This window comes from Microcaecilia unicolor, chromosome 10, assembly GCF_901765095.1.
Source record: "Microcaecilia unicolor chromosome 10, aMicUni1.1, whole genome shotgun sequence".
Taxonomy (NCBI): Eukaryota; Metazoa; Chordata; class Amphibia; order Gymnophiona; family Siphonopidae; genus Microcaecilia; species Microcaecilia unicolor.
Window position 1 is genome coordinate 79,597,295 of NC_044040.1, and position 19,814 is coordinate 79,617,108.

General features: G+C 43.3%; 1 protein-coding gene across 1 annotated transcript in view; it reads left to right on the forward strand.

The window, feature by feature from the left end:
* Positions 1 to 19,814, forward strand: part of MON2 (MON2 homolog, regulator of endosome-to-Golgi trafficking) — a 461,654-nt gene that overhangs the window by 298,728 nt on the left and 143,112 nt on the right. Inside the window, 2 exon segments of the mRNA XM_030215834.1 lie at positions 3,760 to 3,922; positions 11,695 to 11,988. Coding sequence (XP_030071694.1) covers positions 3,760 to 3,922; positions 11,695 to 11,988 — 457 coding nt within the window.

Here is a 19,814-nt window from a genome sequence, read left to right on the forward strand (position 1 = left end):
ATGATATTGAAAGGGTACATCAATAAACACTGGAGACAGCTAACAAAAGACAGGGAAATAATCATAGCGAGAGCTTCTTTAAATTTAAGAAGGAACGTAGTTGTTCTGGGAGAAAGAACATATATCTAATACCTACGTACGTGATTACAGGATGTAAATATGGGTGTCTCTATTGTTAGCGCATGCCTATAGAGAGCGGCGTAGTAAACAGGGCCCTTAAAGTGATGAAAAAATTACAACATTTGTGTGAAATCTGCCAAAAAAAACCCATTATCCCCATATTCTATATATGGCACTAAAGATTTTGTGGGCCTTTTACAAATAAGCGTGCACTAAATACTAGAGATGCCCATATACTCCTATGGACGTCTGTTTAGCACGCACTATGCACGTTTAGTGTTTAGCACGCCCTAAAAGTTCTTCCGCACCTTTGTAAAAAATAAAAACCTGTGTGCGGAAATTTGGCTTTGTGTGTAATTTAATTGCATAATGAGCCAGTTAATTCTGATAATTGGGTGCTGACAGTCAATTATCAGTGCTAATTGGCAATAATTTGAATTTACATGCGCATCTTTTAGTCACTATGAAGAAGCATGCGTAAAAAAGGGGGCGTGACATTGGGAGGGGCATGGTTGGGTTGAAGCATTCCTGGAATTTGTGCACGGTGTTTGAGAATTAGGCAGATGCATGCCTAATTTAGGCATGAGGATTTACACCAGGAGGTATGTTTACTAAGGTGCGTTAGTGTTTCTAACACACCTTTTAAATTTAAAGGTTAGCCATTTACGCACGTTAAAAATGCTAACGCACCCATAGCGCACCTTGGTAAACATAGGCGCAGGTTTAAGTTGGTGTAAATCCTCATTCCCAAAATTGGTCACAGATCCTGGTGCCAAACACTATTCTATAAATGGCGCCCAACTTGAAGTGCCATTTATAGAAAAGTGTTTAGCATGCATTTTTTCCAGTGCCATATACAGAATTTAGTCCTGTGTGGAGTGAGTGCTAGGCCTATTCTGGCAATTTAATGCTCCCCAGATCAAATATAGTAATGTATCTTAAATCAGATCTGCAGACTATCATTTGTTTCTGTCATGGTGTCCTGGAGACCAGCAAGTTTAACTTTTAGCTGAAATGCTAAATATGACATAATGCAGATAGGGCCCCTTTTACAAAGCGGCAGTAAGCCCAATGCAGGCTTACCGCTCGCAAAAAAGGAAGTACCACTGGGATACCGCAGCAGCCCAGTGGTAGTTCCCACCCCCATCGTGGCAAAGGTGGACTGTATTAATACAAATTGAGGGACATTTAGTAAAGGTTTGAACTACTTGTGTTGAAGTAAAATAAATAATTCTGTCTTACTGATAAGATCAGCTCAAAGGATAGTCAAGAAAAGAAGTGCTTATTCCACATTCTAGTTGCAAAGTCTGCATGTATTGTCTATAAATTTTCATCATATTATACATCTCCATATTGTGTATTGAATAGAAAAGAATATAAATTCTGTGGTTGGGGTGGAGAATATTCTGTATTCAGCATGCCATCTTCATCTTTGGTAGACCAAAATAGAAAAAGTAATTCAAAGCAATATAAAACAGTACTCCTTCAAAAATAAATTCTTTTAAAATTTCAAATTATTAATTTTAAATCTTTTTTTACTTAATTAGAGGTGTATTGTCAAAGCACTTAGGACCCTGTTTACAAAGGCACGCTAGCGTTTATCATGTGCTAAAAATTAGCATGCACTAACCGTGTAGACGTCCATAGGAATATTATGGGCATCTACACGGTTTAGAGCACGCTAAAAAACGCTAGTGTGCCTTTGTAAACAGGGCCCTTAGACTTACAAAGTTGCATAGTAACCAATGGAACTTTGTAAGTCTGAGTGCTTTGAAAATGAGCCTCATAGTAACCTATGGAACTTTGTAAATCACAATGCTTTGAAAATGAGCCTCATAGTAACCTATGGAACTTTGTAAATCACAATGCTTTGAAAATGAACCCTTATATATTACCTATCTATATTTTATATAGTTAATGTTATTCTATAAACAAGGGACAGAAAGCCACAGAAAAGTTTACCCATAGGTAAAAAGCAGCTAAGAAAAGGCTTCCAAAAATGTTTCAATCAAAAACAACTTTCTGCCCTTACAGTTAAAAATACAGTACTGTTTGGAGTGGAGGAGTAGTCTGGTGATTAGTGCACTTGACTATGATCCTGGGAAACTGGGTTTGATTCCCACAGCAGCTCCTTGTGACTGGGCAAGTCACTCAACCCAGGTACCAATAAATTACCTGTATATAATATGTAAACTGCTTTGAATGTAGTTGCAAAAACCACATAAAGGTGGTATATCGAGTCCCATTCCCTTTCTCCTTTTCAACGTTTTTTAAAGACAGATGTAAATTACTCACTCTTTTAAAAAGTAATAGATCAAATATTGAAATCAGCAAACTGAAAAGTTTTTGGAAGCCTTTTATTGACTTTTTCATGTATCAGTGAGCTTTTTTGGGACTGTTTTTGGAAGCCTTTTATTGACTTTTTCACGTATCAGTGAGCTTTTCTGGGACTTTTTTCTCCCTTTTTAATAAAATATATAAAATACAAGATAAATATATAAAATATAACTTGATGATGATAAATTAAGGGGTCCTTTTACCAAGCCATGCTAAAAAGTGACTGGTACTGGTGTCAGTGCGTGGGTTTTCCACATGCTGTGGTGACTTTTAGTTTGGCGGTAAAATGTCCTCTTTGATATATATTTTTTTGTAATGACCATGCACTGATTTCCCCATGAGTACATGGCCATTACCACAGGAGTCCTTACCGCCACCTATTTAGGAGACGGTAAGGGCTCCCGTGCTAACCATGTAGCACCATGTAGCGCATGGTAATTGCCTCTGCTACCTGATTAGCGCAGGCACACCTACTCTCCACCCATGGGCATGCCTCCCATGCTGGAACATAAAAACATGTATTTTCCAGCACAGGATTAGCACACATTGAGTGGGAAGCTACTGCGAGATGCCTCAGCGTATCTTGTGGTAGTGCCTTTTAGTGCACAGTAGGCCCCTGTTAGGCCTACCGCGCCTTAGTAAAAGGGCCCCTAAGTAATCTGAAGATTTAGTATTAATAATTTGAAAATCTATAAGAATGTATTTTTGAAGGAATGTAGACTCTGCTTACTAAGCTGCACTGTAAGTGAGCTAACTTTTTAGCGCACACTAAAAGTTAGTGCGCACTGTTAGAGACACCCATTATATTCCTGAGTCTCTCTAGCGTTAACGCGCTCTAAAAAGTTTGTACGCCTACAATGTATCTTAGTAAATAGGGCCATATGTTTCTCTATTGCATAGGGTGACTTTTTCTAATTTGTCTAATGGATGTTTTCACCATTCCACAGATATAAATGTTGTCTTTTGACACATTGGGTAGTTTGGCCTCTAACGGAAAAATGGTTTCAGTTTTACACAAAATTAAGGCCCTGTTTACTAAGGTGTGCTGGCGTTTTTAGTAGGTGATGATAGATAAGGATCGGTTGGTTCAGATAGCCTGTGTGGTTATTCTGGTCTACACTGCTCAAGCTAAGAATTCCAGTTGTGAACCATAAAAGCAGGACTACCTGCAGAATATCACTATTTAGCCACATTTGTTTTGGGGGGTTTTTCCGCCTTTGTTGTCTGCTATTCTGGATAGATGAACATACAGTTTGCCATATTTAAATCCTTTGGCTCTCAACACATTTTTCTTATTTACAGAGAGTCTTTAATACGGACTGCATTCCAGTGTCTACAGTTGGTTGTGACAGACTTTCTACCCACAATGCCTTGCACATGTTTGCAAATAGTTGTAGACGTTGCTGGAAGCTTTGGGCTTCAGAATCAGGAACTGAATATTAGTTTAACATCAATTGGTTTGCTGGTAAGTGTTAACTTGTAAACTGTATCAATTACTTTATATGCTCTAAGTTCCATCCTTTAGTAAACACAGTTTAATTTGTAGACTTCTTATGTATATTTAGGTCCTCTGGAACCTTTTTTAAAAATCGGCGTTACATTGGCCACCCTCCAATCTTCCGGTACCACGCTCAATTTTAAGGATAAATTACATATTACTAACAATAGCTCCGCAAGCTCATTTTTCAGATCTATCAGTACTCTGGCATGAATACCATCCGGTCCAGGAGATTTGCTACTCTTCAGTTTGTAGAACTGCCCCATTACGTCCTCCAGGTTTACAGAGAATTCATTGTTTCTCCAACTCGTCAGCTTTGAATACCATTTTTGGCACTGCTGTTTCTCCAACTCGTCAGCTTTGAATACCATTTTCCACCCAAATCTTCCTTGGTGAAGACCAAAGCAAAGAATTCATTTAATCTCTCCGCTACGGCTTTGTCTTCCTTGATCACCCCTTTTACTCCTCGGTCATCTAGCGGTCCAACCAATTATTTTGCCGGCTTTCAGCTTTTAATATACCTAAAAAAAATTTTTACTACGTGTTTTTGCCTCCAACGCAATCTTTTTTTCAAAGTCCCTCTTAGCCTTCCTTATCAGCGTTTTGCATTTGACTTGACATTCCTTATGCTGTTTCTTATTATTTTCAGTCGGTTCCTGCTTCCATTTTCTGAAAGATTTTCTTTTAGTTCTATACCATGGTGCAACAAAGAATTGAAAAAACTAAAAACACAATCCAGAAAACTCGAATGAGCATGGAAAAAAATAAAAGATACAGAAACATTCAATGCATGGAAACAAACCCAAAGAAAATACAAATACGCAATGAGACAAGCCAAGAGATTATACTATAATACCAAAATAGGGTCTGACTACAAAGACACAAAAAAATTATACCAACTTGTGAACAATCTACTAGACATCACCTTGGTCACCGCAACCAACATAGACATCCCATCAATAGACAAACTTGCCAAATACTTCAATGAAAAAATTGTAAACCTACGAAACATGTTACCTCAAAACACTACTGGCATCGAAAATTTCATTGAGTGTTTGGACCCAATCCCCAGTGAATACCCAGCGGACAGACTCTGGACAATCTTCGCTCCCCTCACTGCTAAAACAGTTAACCAAGCAATTAATAGGTTCTCTAAGACTCACTGCAAATTGGATACCTGCCCCAGTTACCTACTAAAATCTGCTCCCCATCGCTTCATAGCAGACCTCACATCCCACCTAAACTACATGCCTCAACACGGTCTCTTCCCTAAGGAAAATGGCAACATCCTACTCACCCCAATACCAAAAGATACCAATAAAAAAACAGATGATATCACCAACTACCGCCCAGTAGCTTCAATCCCACTGGTAGTCAAACTGATGGAAAGCGTGGTAACCAAACAACTCACTGACTACATAAACAAATTCACAATGCTACACGAATCACAATCAGGATTCCGTTCCAACCATAGCACCGAAACAGTACTAATTACCCTCTTAGCCAAATTCAAACAAGAAATTGCAACAGGCAAAAGCGTACTCCTCCTACAATTCGATATGTCTAGCGCATTCGACATGGTGAACCATAACATACTACTAAACATCCTAGAATACTTCGGGATTGGTGGAAGAGTAGTTAACTGGATCAAGGGCTTCCTAACGACTAGAACATATCAAGTGAAATCGAAATCGACCATATCTTCACCATGGAAAGCAGACTGTGGAGTACCTCAAGGATCACCACTATCGCCACTCCTTTTCAACCTTATGATGACCCCACTAGCCAAGTCCCTATCCAGTCATGGCCTCAACCCTTTTATAAATGCCAACGACGTCACATTGTACATCTCTTACAAAAATGATCTAAAAGAAATCACCAAAGAAATCAAACTGAGCCTGAACATCATGAACTCATGGGCGAATACATTTCAACTAAAACTTAACACAGACAAAACACATTGTCTCATCCTCTCATCCCAATATAACACTATCAATTTCTGTTATGCCCTCGCCGTTGCGAGGTTCAATTGACCTGGGTTCTTGTTTTGAGTGAGTCTGAGAGTTAGGGATACCCCAGTCGTGAGAACAAGCAGCCTGCTTGTCCTCGGAGAAAGCGAATGATACATACCTGTAGCAGGTGTTCTCCGAGGACAGCAGGCTGATTGTTCTCACCTACCCTCCCTCCTCCCCTTTGGAGTTGCGTTTTTCTCATTCATTTGCTTGTCATTCAACTGAGCGGGAACGGTCGCCCACGGGTGGGAAGACGGCCGCGCATGCGCGGTGGGCGTGCCCTGCGTGCGGGACCGCCCGCGAAGTTTTTCTTCCGGTTGGTGGGGGCTGCCATGGATGTCAACCCAGCTGTGAAAACAATCAGCCTGCTGTCCTCGGAAAACACCTACTACAGGTATGTATTATTCGCTGTCTCCCTCAGCTCCACCAAGTCTGCTACTCTAGCCTCAAGAGAACGAACATGTTCTCTGAGAGCTAGGAGCTCTTTGCATCGGGCACACACATAATGACATCTCACCAACTGGGAGATAATCATACATGTGACACTCAATGCAAAAGACTGGATAGCACCCCTCTCGCTGCTGGACTGCTGACTCCATCTTAGTATTTTTGAGTTTTTCAGTAATTTAAAACTTGCTACAGTATTAAGGATATTAGCCTAATATAAAAGTGTCTTTTAGTTTATATAGTATATTGTATGATTTATTTAGTGTTTCCTTCTTAGATGGTAAAGAAATGTATTTAACAGTCTGTAAGAGCACTCCTTGCTTGTTACCCTAATTACAATAACTGACTATAAATGAAGAGTTGTCGTGGGGGTGTGCGGGAAGACTAAACTAGATCCTGCAGTGCCTGCTAGATTCTATCTGTTAATGCTGTGGTACAAAGTTTTTAAAACTAAATGGAAAAGACTATGGAGATTAGTTGATAAAATTTGCTTTTTATATTTTTATTTTGCCGAACACTAACCTACAATTCCTCCTTTAAACCCCAATCTTTAAGTTCCCAAAGCACAAAGCAAAATAGTGTTCCCTTACCACAGAAATGTCCTCTTCTCTCGGAACGTCTCAGAAAGAAAGTTCAGTGGGACCTTTCCTCTTTATATAGTTCTGAATCTAAGGGGCCTTTCTTAAACAGGCTCTTTGAAGCTGACTCAGCAACCTATGCAAGTATTCTACTTCCCCACACCTTAATTAACACGTAATTGAGGTCGCTGGATGAGCTATCTCTCCAGCAGCCAAGGAACAGAAAATAACTGCCTTTTAGAATGAGAGTTTTTGGCTGTTTAGTTTCTACCTGCAGAAGAGGTTTCAGTTTAAAACAGTTAGTGTGCAGTAGTGCTGTACAGTTCGCCAATTCGTTCTGGGTGAGTCGATTCAAATGGATTTGTTTTTACCAAAAAATTGGGAGTCCCGATTCAAGACTTCCCCACCTCTCTCCCTACTGCCTTCTCTAAAGCAGCAGCAGCAGCAGTAGTGGCAATAAATAAGGTAAACTCCCCGCAGGTCTGGACTGACTCCTTATTGGCGTAGGCTGCCGGCTCTGCCCCGGAAATGGAAGTGATATCAAGGGGGTGGGACCGGCTGCCATGCCTGTGTAGAGTTCAGCCCTGTGGCGAGTTTAGCTTCTTTTGCCACTGCTGCTGCTCTAGAGAAGAAACAGCAAACAGCAGTAGGAGGGGGAGCAGAGGAGTCATACATTGAGTTGGGGGAACAGAGATGGAACAGTGGCAGGATGGAAGAAGGAGAGAGAGAGAGCAGAAGCTGGATGGAAAGGGGGCAGAGAAGGAGGTCAGAGGTTGGATTGAAGGGCAGAGAAGGAGAGCAAACTATAGATGTAAGGAGGAGGAAGACATAGGCTGGATAGAAAGGGGCAGAGAAACAGGAGAGAGGCTGAATTTAAGAGGAGAGAAGGAGAGCAGACCATAGATGTAGAGAAAAAAGGAGGGCAGAGGCTGAATGCAAGGGGGAATAGAAAAAAAACACACCCTGGATGGAAAGGGGAGAGAAGGAGAGCAGACCATGAATGTAAGATGGAGAGGAGGAGGAGGGTAAACACTGGATAGAAAAAGGAGAGCAGACCATGGATGGAAGGAGGAGAGAGAAGGAGGGCAGACACTGGATGGAAGGGGATGACGAGAGAAGCAAGGGAGATACTGGTCCTGGGGGAGGAAAGACAAGAGGGGAAGGGGGACAGGAGGGAAGGAGCAATAATGGGAGAAGCTGAACATGAGAAGGGATAAAGTTAGAAAGATGCATTGCTGGACATGGAGAAAGGGGATAGGGACACAGAAGGGTGTTGCTAGACAGAGCAAAAATAAAGATACAGAGAAGGGGGAAGCTCAACATGGTAGGGAAGATAGGGACAAGGACACAGAGGGGAGCTGAATGGTGGACAGAGAAGAAATGCCAAATGGACCAGGAGACCCTGGTAAAAAGGTTAAAAGAAGACAAAATGGAAACCAGAGACAAGATTACAAAAATTAAAAAGATCAGACAACAAAGGTATAAAGTATGAAAGTTGTGCTAAAACAAAGTAAAAGATGCTAGAGACAGGGCTTAAAATTCTCAGTTGGACTCCTGACAAAGACATATGCCGAAACATGGACCATGTTGAGTCACCCTTCAAGTGAAGCTTGCAGTTGTCTTTTGATGTTCCTCCCTAAAGCAAATGCTAGTATAATAAAAAATAAAGGACTTGTGGTTTTATATTGACTCATTGCATTGGTCATTCCCATTATAAAAATGTTGTAACTGTTTACATTTATTCAGTAAGGGCAGTGTTTGAGGTTTTCGCGAAGCTCACTCTGCGTACCTGACCTGTCTCTTCAACAAACCCAAACCTTTGATACCACTTATTTCTAGGTCATCTATATCCCAGAACTCTCTTCTTTGCTGGCAATTTATCAATGAATTCCTTTAAAACCAGATCCCAGGTAACGGCCATATCTTCTAAAGGCCTGACTAAAAAATCATCTGGATACAGGTTAAAAATAGGAGGTAACACTTCTGGGTCATATTTCCTATAATCTCTATTGTGATCTGCAACCTTTGCATTACTTAACTCTAAGCTGTTACCCAAATTAAGATCAAAGGACACCAAAGCATGGTCTGTCCAAGAAAAGAATGAGCAGTTAATTTTCTTAATGATTATGTTTTGAAGTATTTGATGTTAATACCAAATCCAATATATGCACTCCTGTATGGGTGGGAAACTGAATTACTTAAGGTCCAGGTCACTCAGAAATGCAGTAAATAATTTTATCCTGGCCAAGGTGTTGTTGTTATAATGGATATTAAAGTCTCCTACTAACATAATATTCAGAAAGATAATTAAGTCAAGTCAGATACTGTCTGATTTTATCCCAGACTTCAGCTGATAGGGCTGGTGGACAGTAAAATAGTGCAACATAACAAGGAACCGACACCACTATTTTTCCATTAAGTACTTCCTTGTAAAGTAGTGAAGGCATTGGTATCTTAGCCAGCACAAACTTTGGTGAAAATAAAAAAGCTACCCCCTTCCCCCAGTAATATGGTGGGAGCGATGCAGTCTCTCAGAAAAGACTTTGGGCTCATTTTTTAACCTGCTACGTACAGATGACTGTGCTCCGGCTGACCCTTCTTCCTGAGTGTTGAGGGTGTTTTCCATATGTTGAGATGTATATCCTGAGGGTACTGCTTCCTACATTTTCTGGATTTTTATGCCTGCTTTTTTGGGGTGGGTGGTTAAGAGGATAGGCTGTGTGTGTGTGTGTTTATATATATACATATTCACAGTGCAATCCACTTAAGTGCAAGGGTCTGGGACCAAAGAAATACATGCAGTTAACCGGAGCGTTCACTTAACCGTTGTGACCCAAAGAAGCTTGACATCTGATAAACATATGTACAGTACTGTTCATTATACGTACAGTGTACAGTCTCCGTTAACTGACATTAGGCTTACTTGAAGTAATCAAAGTCCTCTGTACATCCAGTGGCTTCCAGATAGGCCTGCATGGTGTTGAGACTGTCCAGCGCTCTTGCAAAAGTGACAAGAGGTTGTTGAATTTTGTCAGCATGTGCCTTGCTGCTCATTTCATCATCTGTTTCATCATCAGCCGTTGCCTGCGTGTAGGCGCATTTCTCGACATCAGTGCTGTCATCAGCTGTTTGTAGATCGTAATCAACAGCTACGTAGTAATGAAACACCTCTTCGGTAACACAGGCTGGGATGTCAATAGTCTGTTCATCTGACGCGTTTGCAACAACTGCATCTATTTCGTCCCTCTCCACATCCCTAACAAAGCTTGCCCGCTTGTAGCAGTTCACAATGGTTGCCTGTGTAACATGATTCTAGGCTTCTTTCTGCATATGTAGGGAATCCAGCAGTGATAGATTACAAGCCAGTTCAACAGCACGTTTATCCTTGCCAGTCTGGTCGTCCATAATGCTCATCAGACGACGTAGCACAAGAGCCCGATAATATTGTTTGAAATTGGCTATTCTGCTCTAATCCATAGGTTGGATCAGAGAGGTAGTGTTTGGTGGCAGGAAGACAACCTTGACGTTAGACAGCCTGGCATCATCACTGTGTGCAGTACAATTATCACAAAGCAACAAAATCTGACGCTTTTGTACCCGCATTCTAGTGTTTAACTTCTTTAGCCACTGCTTCCAAATTTCCCCAGTCATCCATGAATTTGCATTAGCTTCGTATGACACAGGAAGTCGCGTAACATTCTTGAAGCAATGGGGCTGTTTGCTCTTTCCAGTGGCGAGTGGTTCCAACTTCTCACTCCCATCCATACTGCAACAAAGGAGGATCGTCAGTTGGTCCTTCAACATTTTACTTCCTGTAGTTTCGGCTTGTTTGAATGCAAGTGTTCCATCAGGAATCGCTCGCTAGTAGAGACCGTTTTCATCAGCATTGAAAATGTCATGAGGTGCAAACTCATTCAAGATGGTAGGAAGAACTGAAACAACCCAATTTTCAGCACCAAAGTCATCAGCGTCTTGCTTTTCACCATGCTGTTTCTTGAATTTTATGTTGTTCCTCTCCTTTCATCTTTCCAACCATCCAACAGTGGCTTTGAATTCAGTTAGTCCAAGACTTTCAGCTAGCTGATTAGCTTTCTCCATAAGTAGTGAACCACATATCAAAAATGCCCCTCCACGTTTAATTCTGATAACTGAATTGATATTTGTAGTGAGGGAGTTAGTGTTAGGTATAAGTTCAGAGATATGAATTGTTTATTGATATGTTTGCTCTTTGAGATATAATAATGTTTTTTTCTATTGCCTCTGTAATTCTGTATTTCTAATTGCAGTCTGCTTGGAACAGATGGTTAAAGTGGAATATAAGTGTAAAATTAAATTACATTTTCTGTTTAATCTAGAGGGCTTTCTTCCAGATGCTGTACGTCCAATTGCCTTCTTTCCTACTTCAGTTAATAGGAAGCTGCTGTTGGAGCACACAGCTCCCTAATAGACTTTTCCAGAACAAATCCAGATTATAATTCAGATGGCATTTAATGGTTATGGTCTTCTGCTTTGTTAAGCAGTAGCTTTTCAACTTGTCTTATATATTAGGTCAATTTGATTGGAATTTCTCCTTTGAAGTAACATTATTTTTAGCCTATTCAACAAAGACAAACCTGCAACTTATTACATACCTTCCTTAATCAAACTAAACAAAGTTATGTATAGACTGTGGTATGTTATTTTTTCTTTCTTTCTTTTGTAGTGGAATATTTCAGACTACTTTTTCCAGAGAAGTGAAACCATTGAAAAGGAGCTGAATAAAGAAGAAGCAGGACTACAAAAACAAGCTGAAGAGAAAGGTGTGACCTTAAATCGCCCTTTCCATCCTGCACCACCCTTTGACTGCTTGTGGCTATGCCTCTATGCCAAGTTAGGAGAACTCTGTGTAGACCCACGACCAGCAGTCCGGAAGAGTGCAGGGCAGACATTGTTTTCCACAATTGGTGCTCATGGAACTTTATTGCAACATTCAACATGGCACACTGTTATATGGAAGGTACTGTGAGAAAACCAGTTTTTAATTTTCTTGAATGTCATCTATTCATGTTTGTCATTCCATTCAAAACTATGACGTTTATTTGACAGCATGTTGTTTTTATGATCAGATATGGTAAACATAGTGCAACCTACCTCTTAAGGAAATATCCTATGATGTTTATTTCACAGCATGTTGTTGTTATGATCGGATATGGAAAAAATTGTGCAACCTACCTCTCAAGGAAATATCCAACATACTTTAAAAAAGCAAAGATATTTTCCTCAAAAAGCTTTTCATTTTGTTAAAGGACCAATTAACCCTTTTCATATACTCAATAGCTTTTGGTGACTGACATTTAATTACCTTACCTTCAAACAAAATTATGATTCCTTGTTTGTGTGAAGGACTTCATTTTCAAACTAGCTGCTCAGTCACATTGGGTCATCTAGGAAAGGTAATTACTATTTAAAATTTATATGTTATCAAAGACCATTCACTCAAGGAGATTAGTAGCAGCAAATAGACAGATGTTTGATTGCTATTTGGGGTATTTTAAAATTCTTAAATATATCTATTTGCGAGTGTCACGTCTGTGACCGTGACCACCCTCAGCCTTACCTTCTTTCTGGGGGTCAGCAGCTCTGCTGGCTTCTGTCTGTGTTTGTGTTTGTCTTGTCTCTAGTCTCTGGGCTGATTGCTTCACTAGACCTCACCTGTGTGGGCTATGCCTCTCTAGGGAGCCAGCATCTAAGATGGCTGCCACCGGCTCTGTGCCAGCTTCCAAGATGGCTCCTGCTTGTCTTTCCTGTGGGCTCACTTCCTATGTGTGTCAAGCCTCTCTTTGGGGTCTGTGTACTTCCTGCTTCTGCCCCACTACTGGTGACTCATCAGTGAGAGCCTTCATAAGGAAGTGCTGTGCTTGCAGTCGGGGCCTTTGCATAAGTGTTATGCTCTTAGGCCAGGTCAGGTTAGTAAGTGTCTGCTGCACTACTGCTTAGCCTCTCTCTGGGTTCCAGCCCAGTTTCTTTCTGTGTCTCTGTTGTCTTTCCGTGGGGGGTCTTCCCTGCCACTGTCTGTCTGTGGACTGCGGGTCCTTCCTGGCTTACCCTGTGTTTGGGGTGAAGCCTCTGTTCCTGGCTTACCCTGTGTTTGGGGTGAAGCCTCTGCTCCAGGCTTACCCTGTGTTGGGGTGAAGCCTCTGTTCCTGGCTTACCCTGGGTTGGGGTGAAGCCTTTGTCCGGGTTTGTTCTCTGTCTGTATGCGAAGCCTCAGCCTTTGTGGGTTCCCCAGTCAGTGTGTGGAACGGCTGTGGCTTCAGACCCTTGGCCTGTTCTTCCTGGTTACTCTGTTTACTGTGCTGCCTGCCCAAGACCCTTGGCCTGTTATTCCTGGTTTGCTCTCTTTACCCTGAACCCTGCCTTGCCTAGCCTGTGTGCCTACCCTGCTTGTATATCCTGAGGGTATATCCTGAATCCTGTATCTGTCTGGCTAGTGTGTTTTCCTGGGTGATTATTCCTGTATCCTGTCTCCACCTAGCTAGAGGGTTTACCCTGTGGGTATTCCCGGATCCCCGTTCTGCCTAGCGGGTTGCTGCCCTAGTCCTTGCTCCTGCTAGCTTCTGTTCGCCTTGTGTTCCTTGGTCTGTCTTCTGGGTCTTGCTAGTGGCTGTGCAGCAGCACACTGTCTGAGTCTAGTTCCGTGCCCTGTCGCCTTTGTGTATCCCAGACCCAGGGTGGGTCCTCTGGATCTTCAGTTCCTGCCTTATCCTGCAAGTCCTGCCGGCCGCCTGCATTTCGGAGCTCAACTCCGGAGGAACGGTGGCTAGGTGCAGGTGAAGCTGTTCCTGTCTCATCTGTTCTAGTTGCCTGCCTTGTACTACTCCAGTCCAGAGTTCCAGTACTGCTCTTCTGTGTTTCCAGTCCCGAGGTGGTCTTCCCTGCCGCTGCTGCTCTTCGGCAGTGGCCCAAGGGCTCACGAACTCCAGTCCTGCCTCGAGGACCTGACAGAATGCCAAGGCCCTCGAGAACGCAACAGCGAGGGCCTGAATAAAGATATTAGTAGCAGATAAAACGCAGAGCCTACCTGCACTTTCCATTCTAATGCTCCTCTCTGCTTCTTCACTTTTCCGCAAATGTGCATTTACCCACTTTGATCACAGGTTTTATTTCCCTTTCCAAAGCATCTGCCTTAAATATATTTACTCTAGCTCAAAGCAGAAGCAAATCCAGCTAGTCTTCTCTTTGCCTATGTAGCTCCCATTGAAGAAGAATAGATTATGTATTTTATTTTTCTCCAGTGGAAAATCCAGGGAGCTGGCCCATGCCATGTGATTTCCTTTTATTCAGTCCCATTTAATTACAGTGGAATCACACAGAAGTCCTACAAAGAAAAAAAAAAAGATCTTGATAGTTGCAGTGCACTGTGCCACTTGTCTGTTGAAAAGGTTTCTAATTTTATGATTTCATCTACAAGTGGCCCATTAATTATTTGCTACTCCTGTGTAAAAATACAGAATGCAAAGATTTCTCCAGTGGTTTTCTCCTGGGGCAGTAGAAATCCTCAACATCTTTTACTCATGACCTTAAAGTAACAGGTTTTCCTTGCTATCTTCTAGACAAGACTTCATCACACCAAAACCTCCTTTGCTTCCAATGGTAACAGAACAATAACTAGGGTGGTTTTGAGAGAATGGACCCAACAGGTGCTACTGCTTTTTTGAGCATCCAACTTAATCAGATACAAGGCTGGGATCTGACACCTTGGTGGTTGAGACTTCCCTCGAAAGGGTACTAAGTTCGACATCTCATGCCTCTGCCTGAACCCTGGACTCCTTTGGGAGGCAGATTTATCAGGCCTTGATGCTTGTCACCCACATCCAGACCTACCATCTGTATACCAACATCTTCTTGAGGTCCTTGGTGCAGAGTGCGCTCTTGTTCACAAACTTTCTCCCTCCTGGATAAGGCTGCTGAGTTCACAAGCTGAACAAGAAGCAGCTAGATTGTAGAAAGTATCTGGCCACAGGCACTCTTGATGCTTTTGACACCATGTCCAGACCCTCCACTCTGGGTGTAGGCTCTTCTGGCTGTGCAAGACAGCTTGGTGGATTTTCTCTGCTGAGGAGACGATCTTTTGGAGGCCAAGATTAAATAGGTTGGTGACCTTATTAAGAAACACACGGACACCATAGAGTCCCTGTTTTGGCTGCTTCCAGCTGCGTCCTCCTCTGGGAGGATTTCGGGGGGGGGGGGGGGGGGGTTAGAAGGAATAGCTACTATCACAGGCATAGATTTACCCCTTCTTTTTTTTTTTTATTCTTTATTTATGTAGTTTTTAACAACATTTTTACAAGTCATTCACTTGTTAACAGAAACACAGCTGTACATAAATATGAGTAAGAAAAAATTATTATCACAGAAATTAAGCTACATCAGCTTTCTTAGACCAGATACAGTGGGGGACGTGAAATAGAAAATAACATAGGAGTATTATAGGAAAAATTGAATAGGTTTAAGGGCTACATGTGATGCCTCTAATTTTACTTTATCCAACATTATTTTAACTTTTTTTAATCTAGCAATTCTTTCAATTTTTCAGGTGTGTAAAATATATACTTTGTCTCTCCAAATCCTATGAAACATTTACATGGATAGGTAAGGAAGAATGTACCCCCGAGTTCCAATATGTCATGCTTCATAGACAAGAAAATCTTTCTCCTTTCTTGAGTTGTTTTAGTAACGTCTGGATAGACCCATATTTTTCCACCCCCAAAAAGTTTTTTCAAGTGTTTGAAATAGAGTCTTAAAATAGCATTAAGGTCTTGCTCGAATACAAAGGAGACTAGTAATGTGGCTCTCTCCGTAGCGTTTCCTATCCATTGTTCCATAATTGCAGATATATTATTCAGGTAAATGATTTCTCCCCCACCTCTGAAGTCCCTTTCATTTTTCCCAGGCTTTTTAGGAAGATAATAAATCTTGTTGACTGGGGGAAATAGCATCTTGAGGTATTTTCAAATTTTCAAGCAAATACCTTTTAAATAAGTCAGTAGGCAAAGACCCAGTACTTTTGGGAAATTCAAGAGGCGCAGATTCAAACGCCTATTATAGTTCTTTATCTGCTTAATTTTTCTGTGAAGAGCCAATTTGTCTTTTACCGTTGTAGAGTTAAATTCTTGTATTTGTTTCATATAATTTTGAATCAAGTTAACCCGAGTGGTTAAGTCTTCCTTCACTACTTCCACTGTCTTTACCATATCTTCAAATTTGAGAAACAAAGCAGATATCTCACCTGAAGGTTTTTGAAGAGTTATATCCATTTCGTTCAGTTTTAACCAAATTTTTCCAAGACTAATCTCCGTTGTGGTTGTATCTGAGGCTCCGATTAAACCACGGGCCTCATTCTCCAAGCGTTCCTGCTGTGGTGCTGGGCCCTCGCCAGAGAGTTCTTCCACTGCACTTTTGGTAGTGTGGGAACTATCTTCCACCGCCTCTGTTAGTGCCGGGTACGGGCGAATGTTGGATTCAGAGGGAGGAGATAAAGATGTTTCCAGTCCCAGCAGAGGATCCGCTCCTTCGGTAACCTCCGCAACGGGAATTGCCGTCCTCAGTTCATTTGAAGAGGCCCTGGTGAGGAAACGATCTAGGCTCTGCTGGTTTTGAGAGGGAGTCGAGGTAGGTGGGGGAAAAAACCTCACCGTCCCTTTTCTCTTTAAATGAGGCATATTAAGTGAGGAATTCAAATATTATCATCCAACAAGAGCCCAGTGTTTCACTAACCACCAACTCACACCGCCATCTTGACACGCCTCCTGCACCACACCTTCTAAGGCCCTTCATAGATTTACCCTTTCTTCCCATACACCTTAGTACACCCAGTCCCAACGCTCCCGCCCACGTTGATAGCATACCCAAGAGACCCGGTCGGCTCACCAGTCGAAGCAAGGCGTGAGCTTTGACTGGATCTGGGAGAACATAGCTGCCATAGAAGTAGCAGACTCGGATGACTTGCCAGTAGGGGGCAAGCTGAATTTTTTCCTAGGATAGGTGACCCCTTTTAACCTCCAACTGGTGGGTTCTTCAAATGTTTTGACTCAATTATATTCTGAATTGGTAAAGAAAACCATCAGCCTGCCCACTGAGAGCCCCATACCTAAGCTCTCTACACAAAGAAGTGCTTGCAGAGGAACTCTTTGCCATTGTCCAGGCCAATGCGGTGGAACACATTTCACCAAGGCAAGAAGGGAAAGGATTCTATTCCAGGTACTTCCCTGTGCCAAAGAAGATAGGGGGGATTCTCCGAGGACAAGCAGGCTGCTTGTTCTCACATGTGGGTCGATGTCCATGTCAGCCCAGGAATCGGCATTTTGCAAGCAAAATATATATATATATATATATAAAGTTTTGCCAGAGTCTTCTGGCGCGCATGCAGCGTGCACCGCGAATGTGCGGATTGATTTCCCGCCCTTCGCGTGAACGCATTCCTCAGTTTTCTTTTCTTCATGTGGAGGTGCGGTAGAGTATTTTCTGCGCTCCTCTAAGGCCCGGGAAAGAGTCTTCGCGACTTTTGTGACTTTTTGCCTTCTTTTCTTTTTTACAATTCTGCAGTACCGATACCCAAACCTGGTGTATCCAGTGCCTTGGGCTCGACCATAGCCCGGCCGCTTGTAGTCTGTCTTCGTATGAAGAAATGGACCCAAGCGTCTCGAGAAGCCCAACGAGAAAAGCTTTTTGGGGCTCGGTCCGGTCCTTTGACGTCGACTTCGAAGGAAGCATCGACGTCCGGAGCATAGGTAATAGCTGCTGAAAGACCTATTCGCGCTGGGAGCAGTGAGGCATCGAGTGGATCTCCACCTGCCTCGAGGCCTCCTGTTATGCAGGTCCCCCAGGACCGACCTTCGTCGGACCCTGCCCCGAGGAGGCGTGAGGATTCCACGTCATCCTCATCGGTACCGAGGAGTGTCGATGTCGAGCCAATGTGAAGAAGCACCGTCATCATTCTCCTTCGACACACGGTGCTGGGAGCTCTGGGGCATCGAGGGAATTGGCACCCGAGAAGAGTTGGCGCCGAGAGAATCGCTCCCTCTCTATTCAGGAGGTGCCGATGCGTTTGTCTTCTGGTAGCCCGGTACCTGCTCCCGATCCTCGACAGATTCTGCCACCGGCTCCTTTACCCACCCTGCAGCCTTGTCCGAAGGCAGATCTCGACGAGCGCATCAGTGCCCTGCTTCCAGAGCTTCTGGAAGGATTGTTGCGCCAGTCTGCTTCGGTGTTTGGGGTGCTTGCGCCTTCCGTACCATTTGCTGCAGCGGCATCTGGCCCTTTACCTGTGGTGAGGTCCCCGACCTCAGTGCTGCCTGCGGCATTGGTGTCGGCTGCCACCCAGGTCGACTCCCCTTCGATGTCGGTGGAGGAAGCTTCGCCGGAATTCGTTCCTCGGCATCGAGGCAGGCTCAGTTTTGAACTGCTCTGAGGGATGCCTTGTCCGTTACTGAAGATGAGCGTTCGTGGGAGGAAGAGGAGGGTCCTGGGTACTTTTCATCTGACAAGTCCTATGGGATTCCCTCTGAACCTTCCCCTCCACTAGAAAGGAGACATTCTCCACTGGAGAATCTGTCGTTTACCTGCTTTGTCCGGGAAATGGCTGTGGCTATTCCCTTCCCTATGGAGGTTGAGGATGAGCCCAGGGCTGAGAAGCTTGAGGTCCTGGATTATCTTTCTCCACCTAGAGAGGCTGCAACTGCTCCTTTGCATAATGTACTGAAGGAAGTCCTTTTGCGAAACTGGTCGTTTCCTCTGTCTAATCCCATGATCCTGAAAAAAACTGAATCCCAATATCAGATCCACGGAGAACCTGGATTGATGAGGTCTCAGCTACCTCACAATTCCATGGTGGTGGACTCCGCTCTCAAAAGAGCCAGGGGCACTAGGTACTATGCCTCGGTGCCCCCAGGCAGAGAATCTAGAGCCTTGGACTCTTTTGGGAGGAAGACATATCAGGCTTATCAGGCCGCTATGCTCACTGCCAAAATCCAGGCATACCAGCTCTTCATGAACATCCACTTGCAGAACTCGGTGAGGCAACTGTCTAGCTTGGTTGATGCACTCCCTCCGGAGCAGGCCGAGCCTTTTCGCCAGGTGCTCCCTATTCCTATGCTAGGCGTAGGTACACTCCTGCTTCTCAGCAGCCTGCCCAGGCCCAGTCCCAGCGCGCTCGTTCTCGTCAACAGCGTGTGCCTAAGGCCACTGCAGCTCCCCAGCAAAAGCAAGGGACGGGCTTTTGACTGGCTCCAGTTCAGCATAGCCTCAGTAAACATGTCCGTACCTGACGACTTGCCGGTTTGGGGGAGGTTAATGTTTTTTCTCCAAAGGTGGCCTCTTTTAACCTCCGACCGGTCGGTTCTTCAAATTGTCTGGTTAGTATACACCCTCAATCTGGACTCCAAGCCTCCAAATTGCCCACTGGGAGCTCAGTCCTACAGCTCCCAGCACAAGCAAGTACTTGCAGAGGAACTCTCCGCCCTTCTACAGACCCAAGCGGTCGAACCCGTTCCACCAGGGGAAGAAGGGCTGGGATTCTATTCCAGGTACATCCTTGTGCAAAAGAAAATGGGGGGATGCGTCCCATCCTAGACCTAAGGGCCCTGAACAAATTTCTTATCCGAGAAAATTTAGGATGGTTTCCCTAGGCACCCTTCTTCCCATGATTCAGGAAAACGATTGGCTATGCTCTCTGGACTTAAAGGATGCTTACACACGCATCTCGATACTTTCAGCTCACAGGAAGTATCTTTGATTTCGGCTGGGAACACAGCATTTTCAGTATTGTGTACTGCCTTTTGGCCT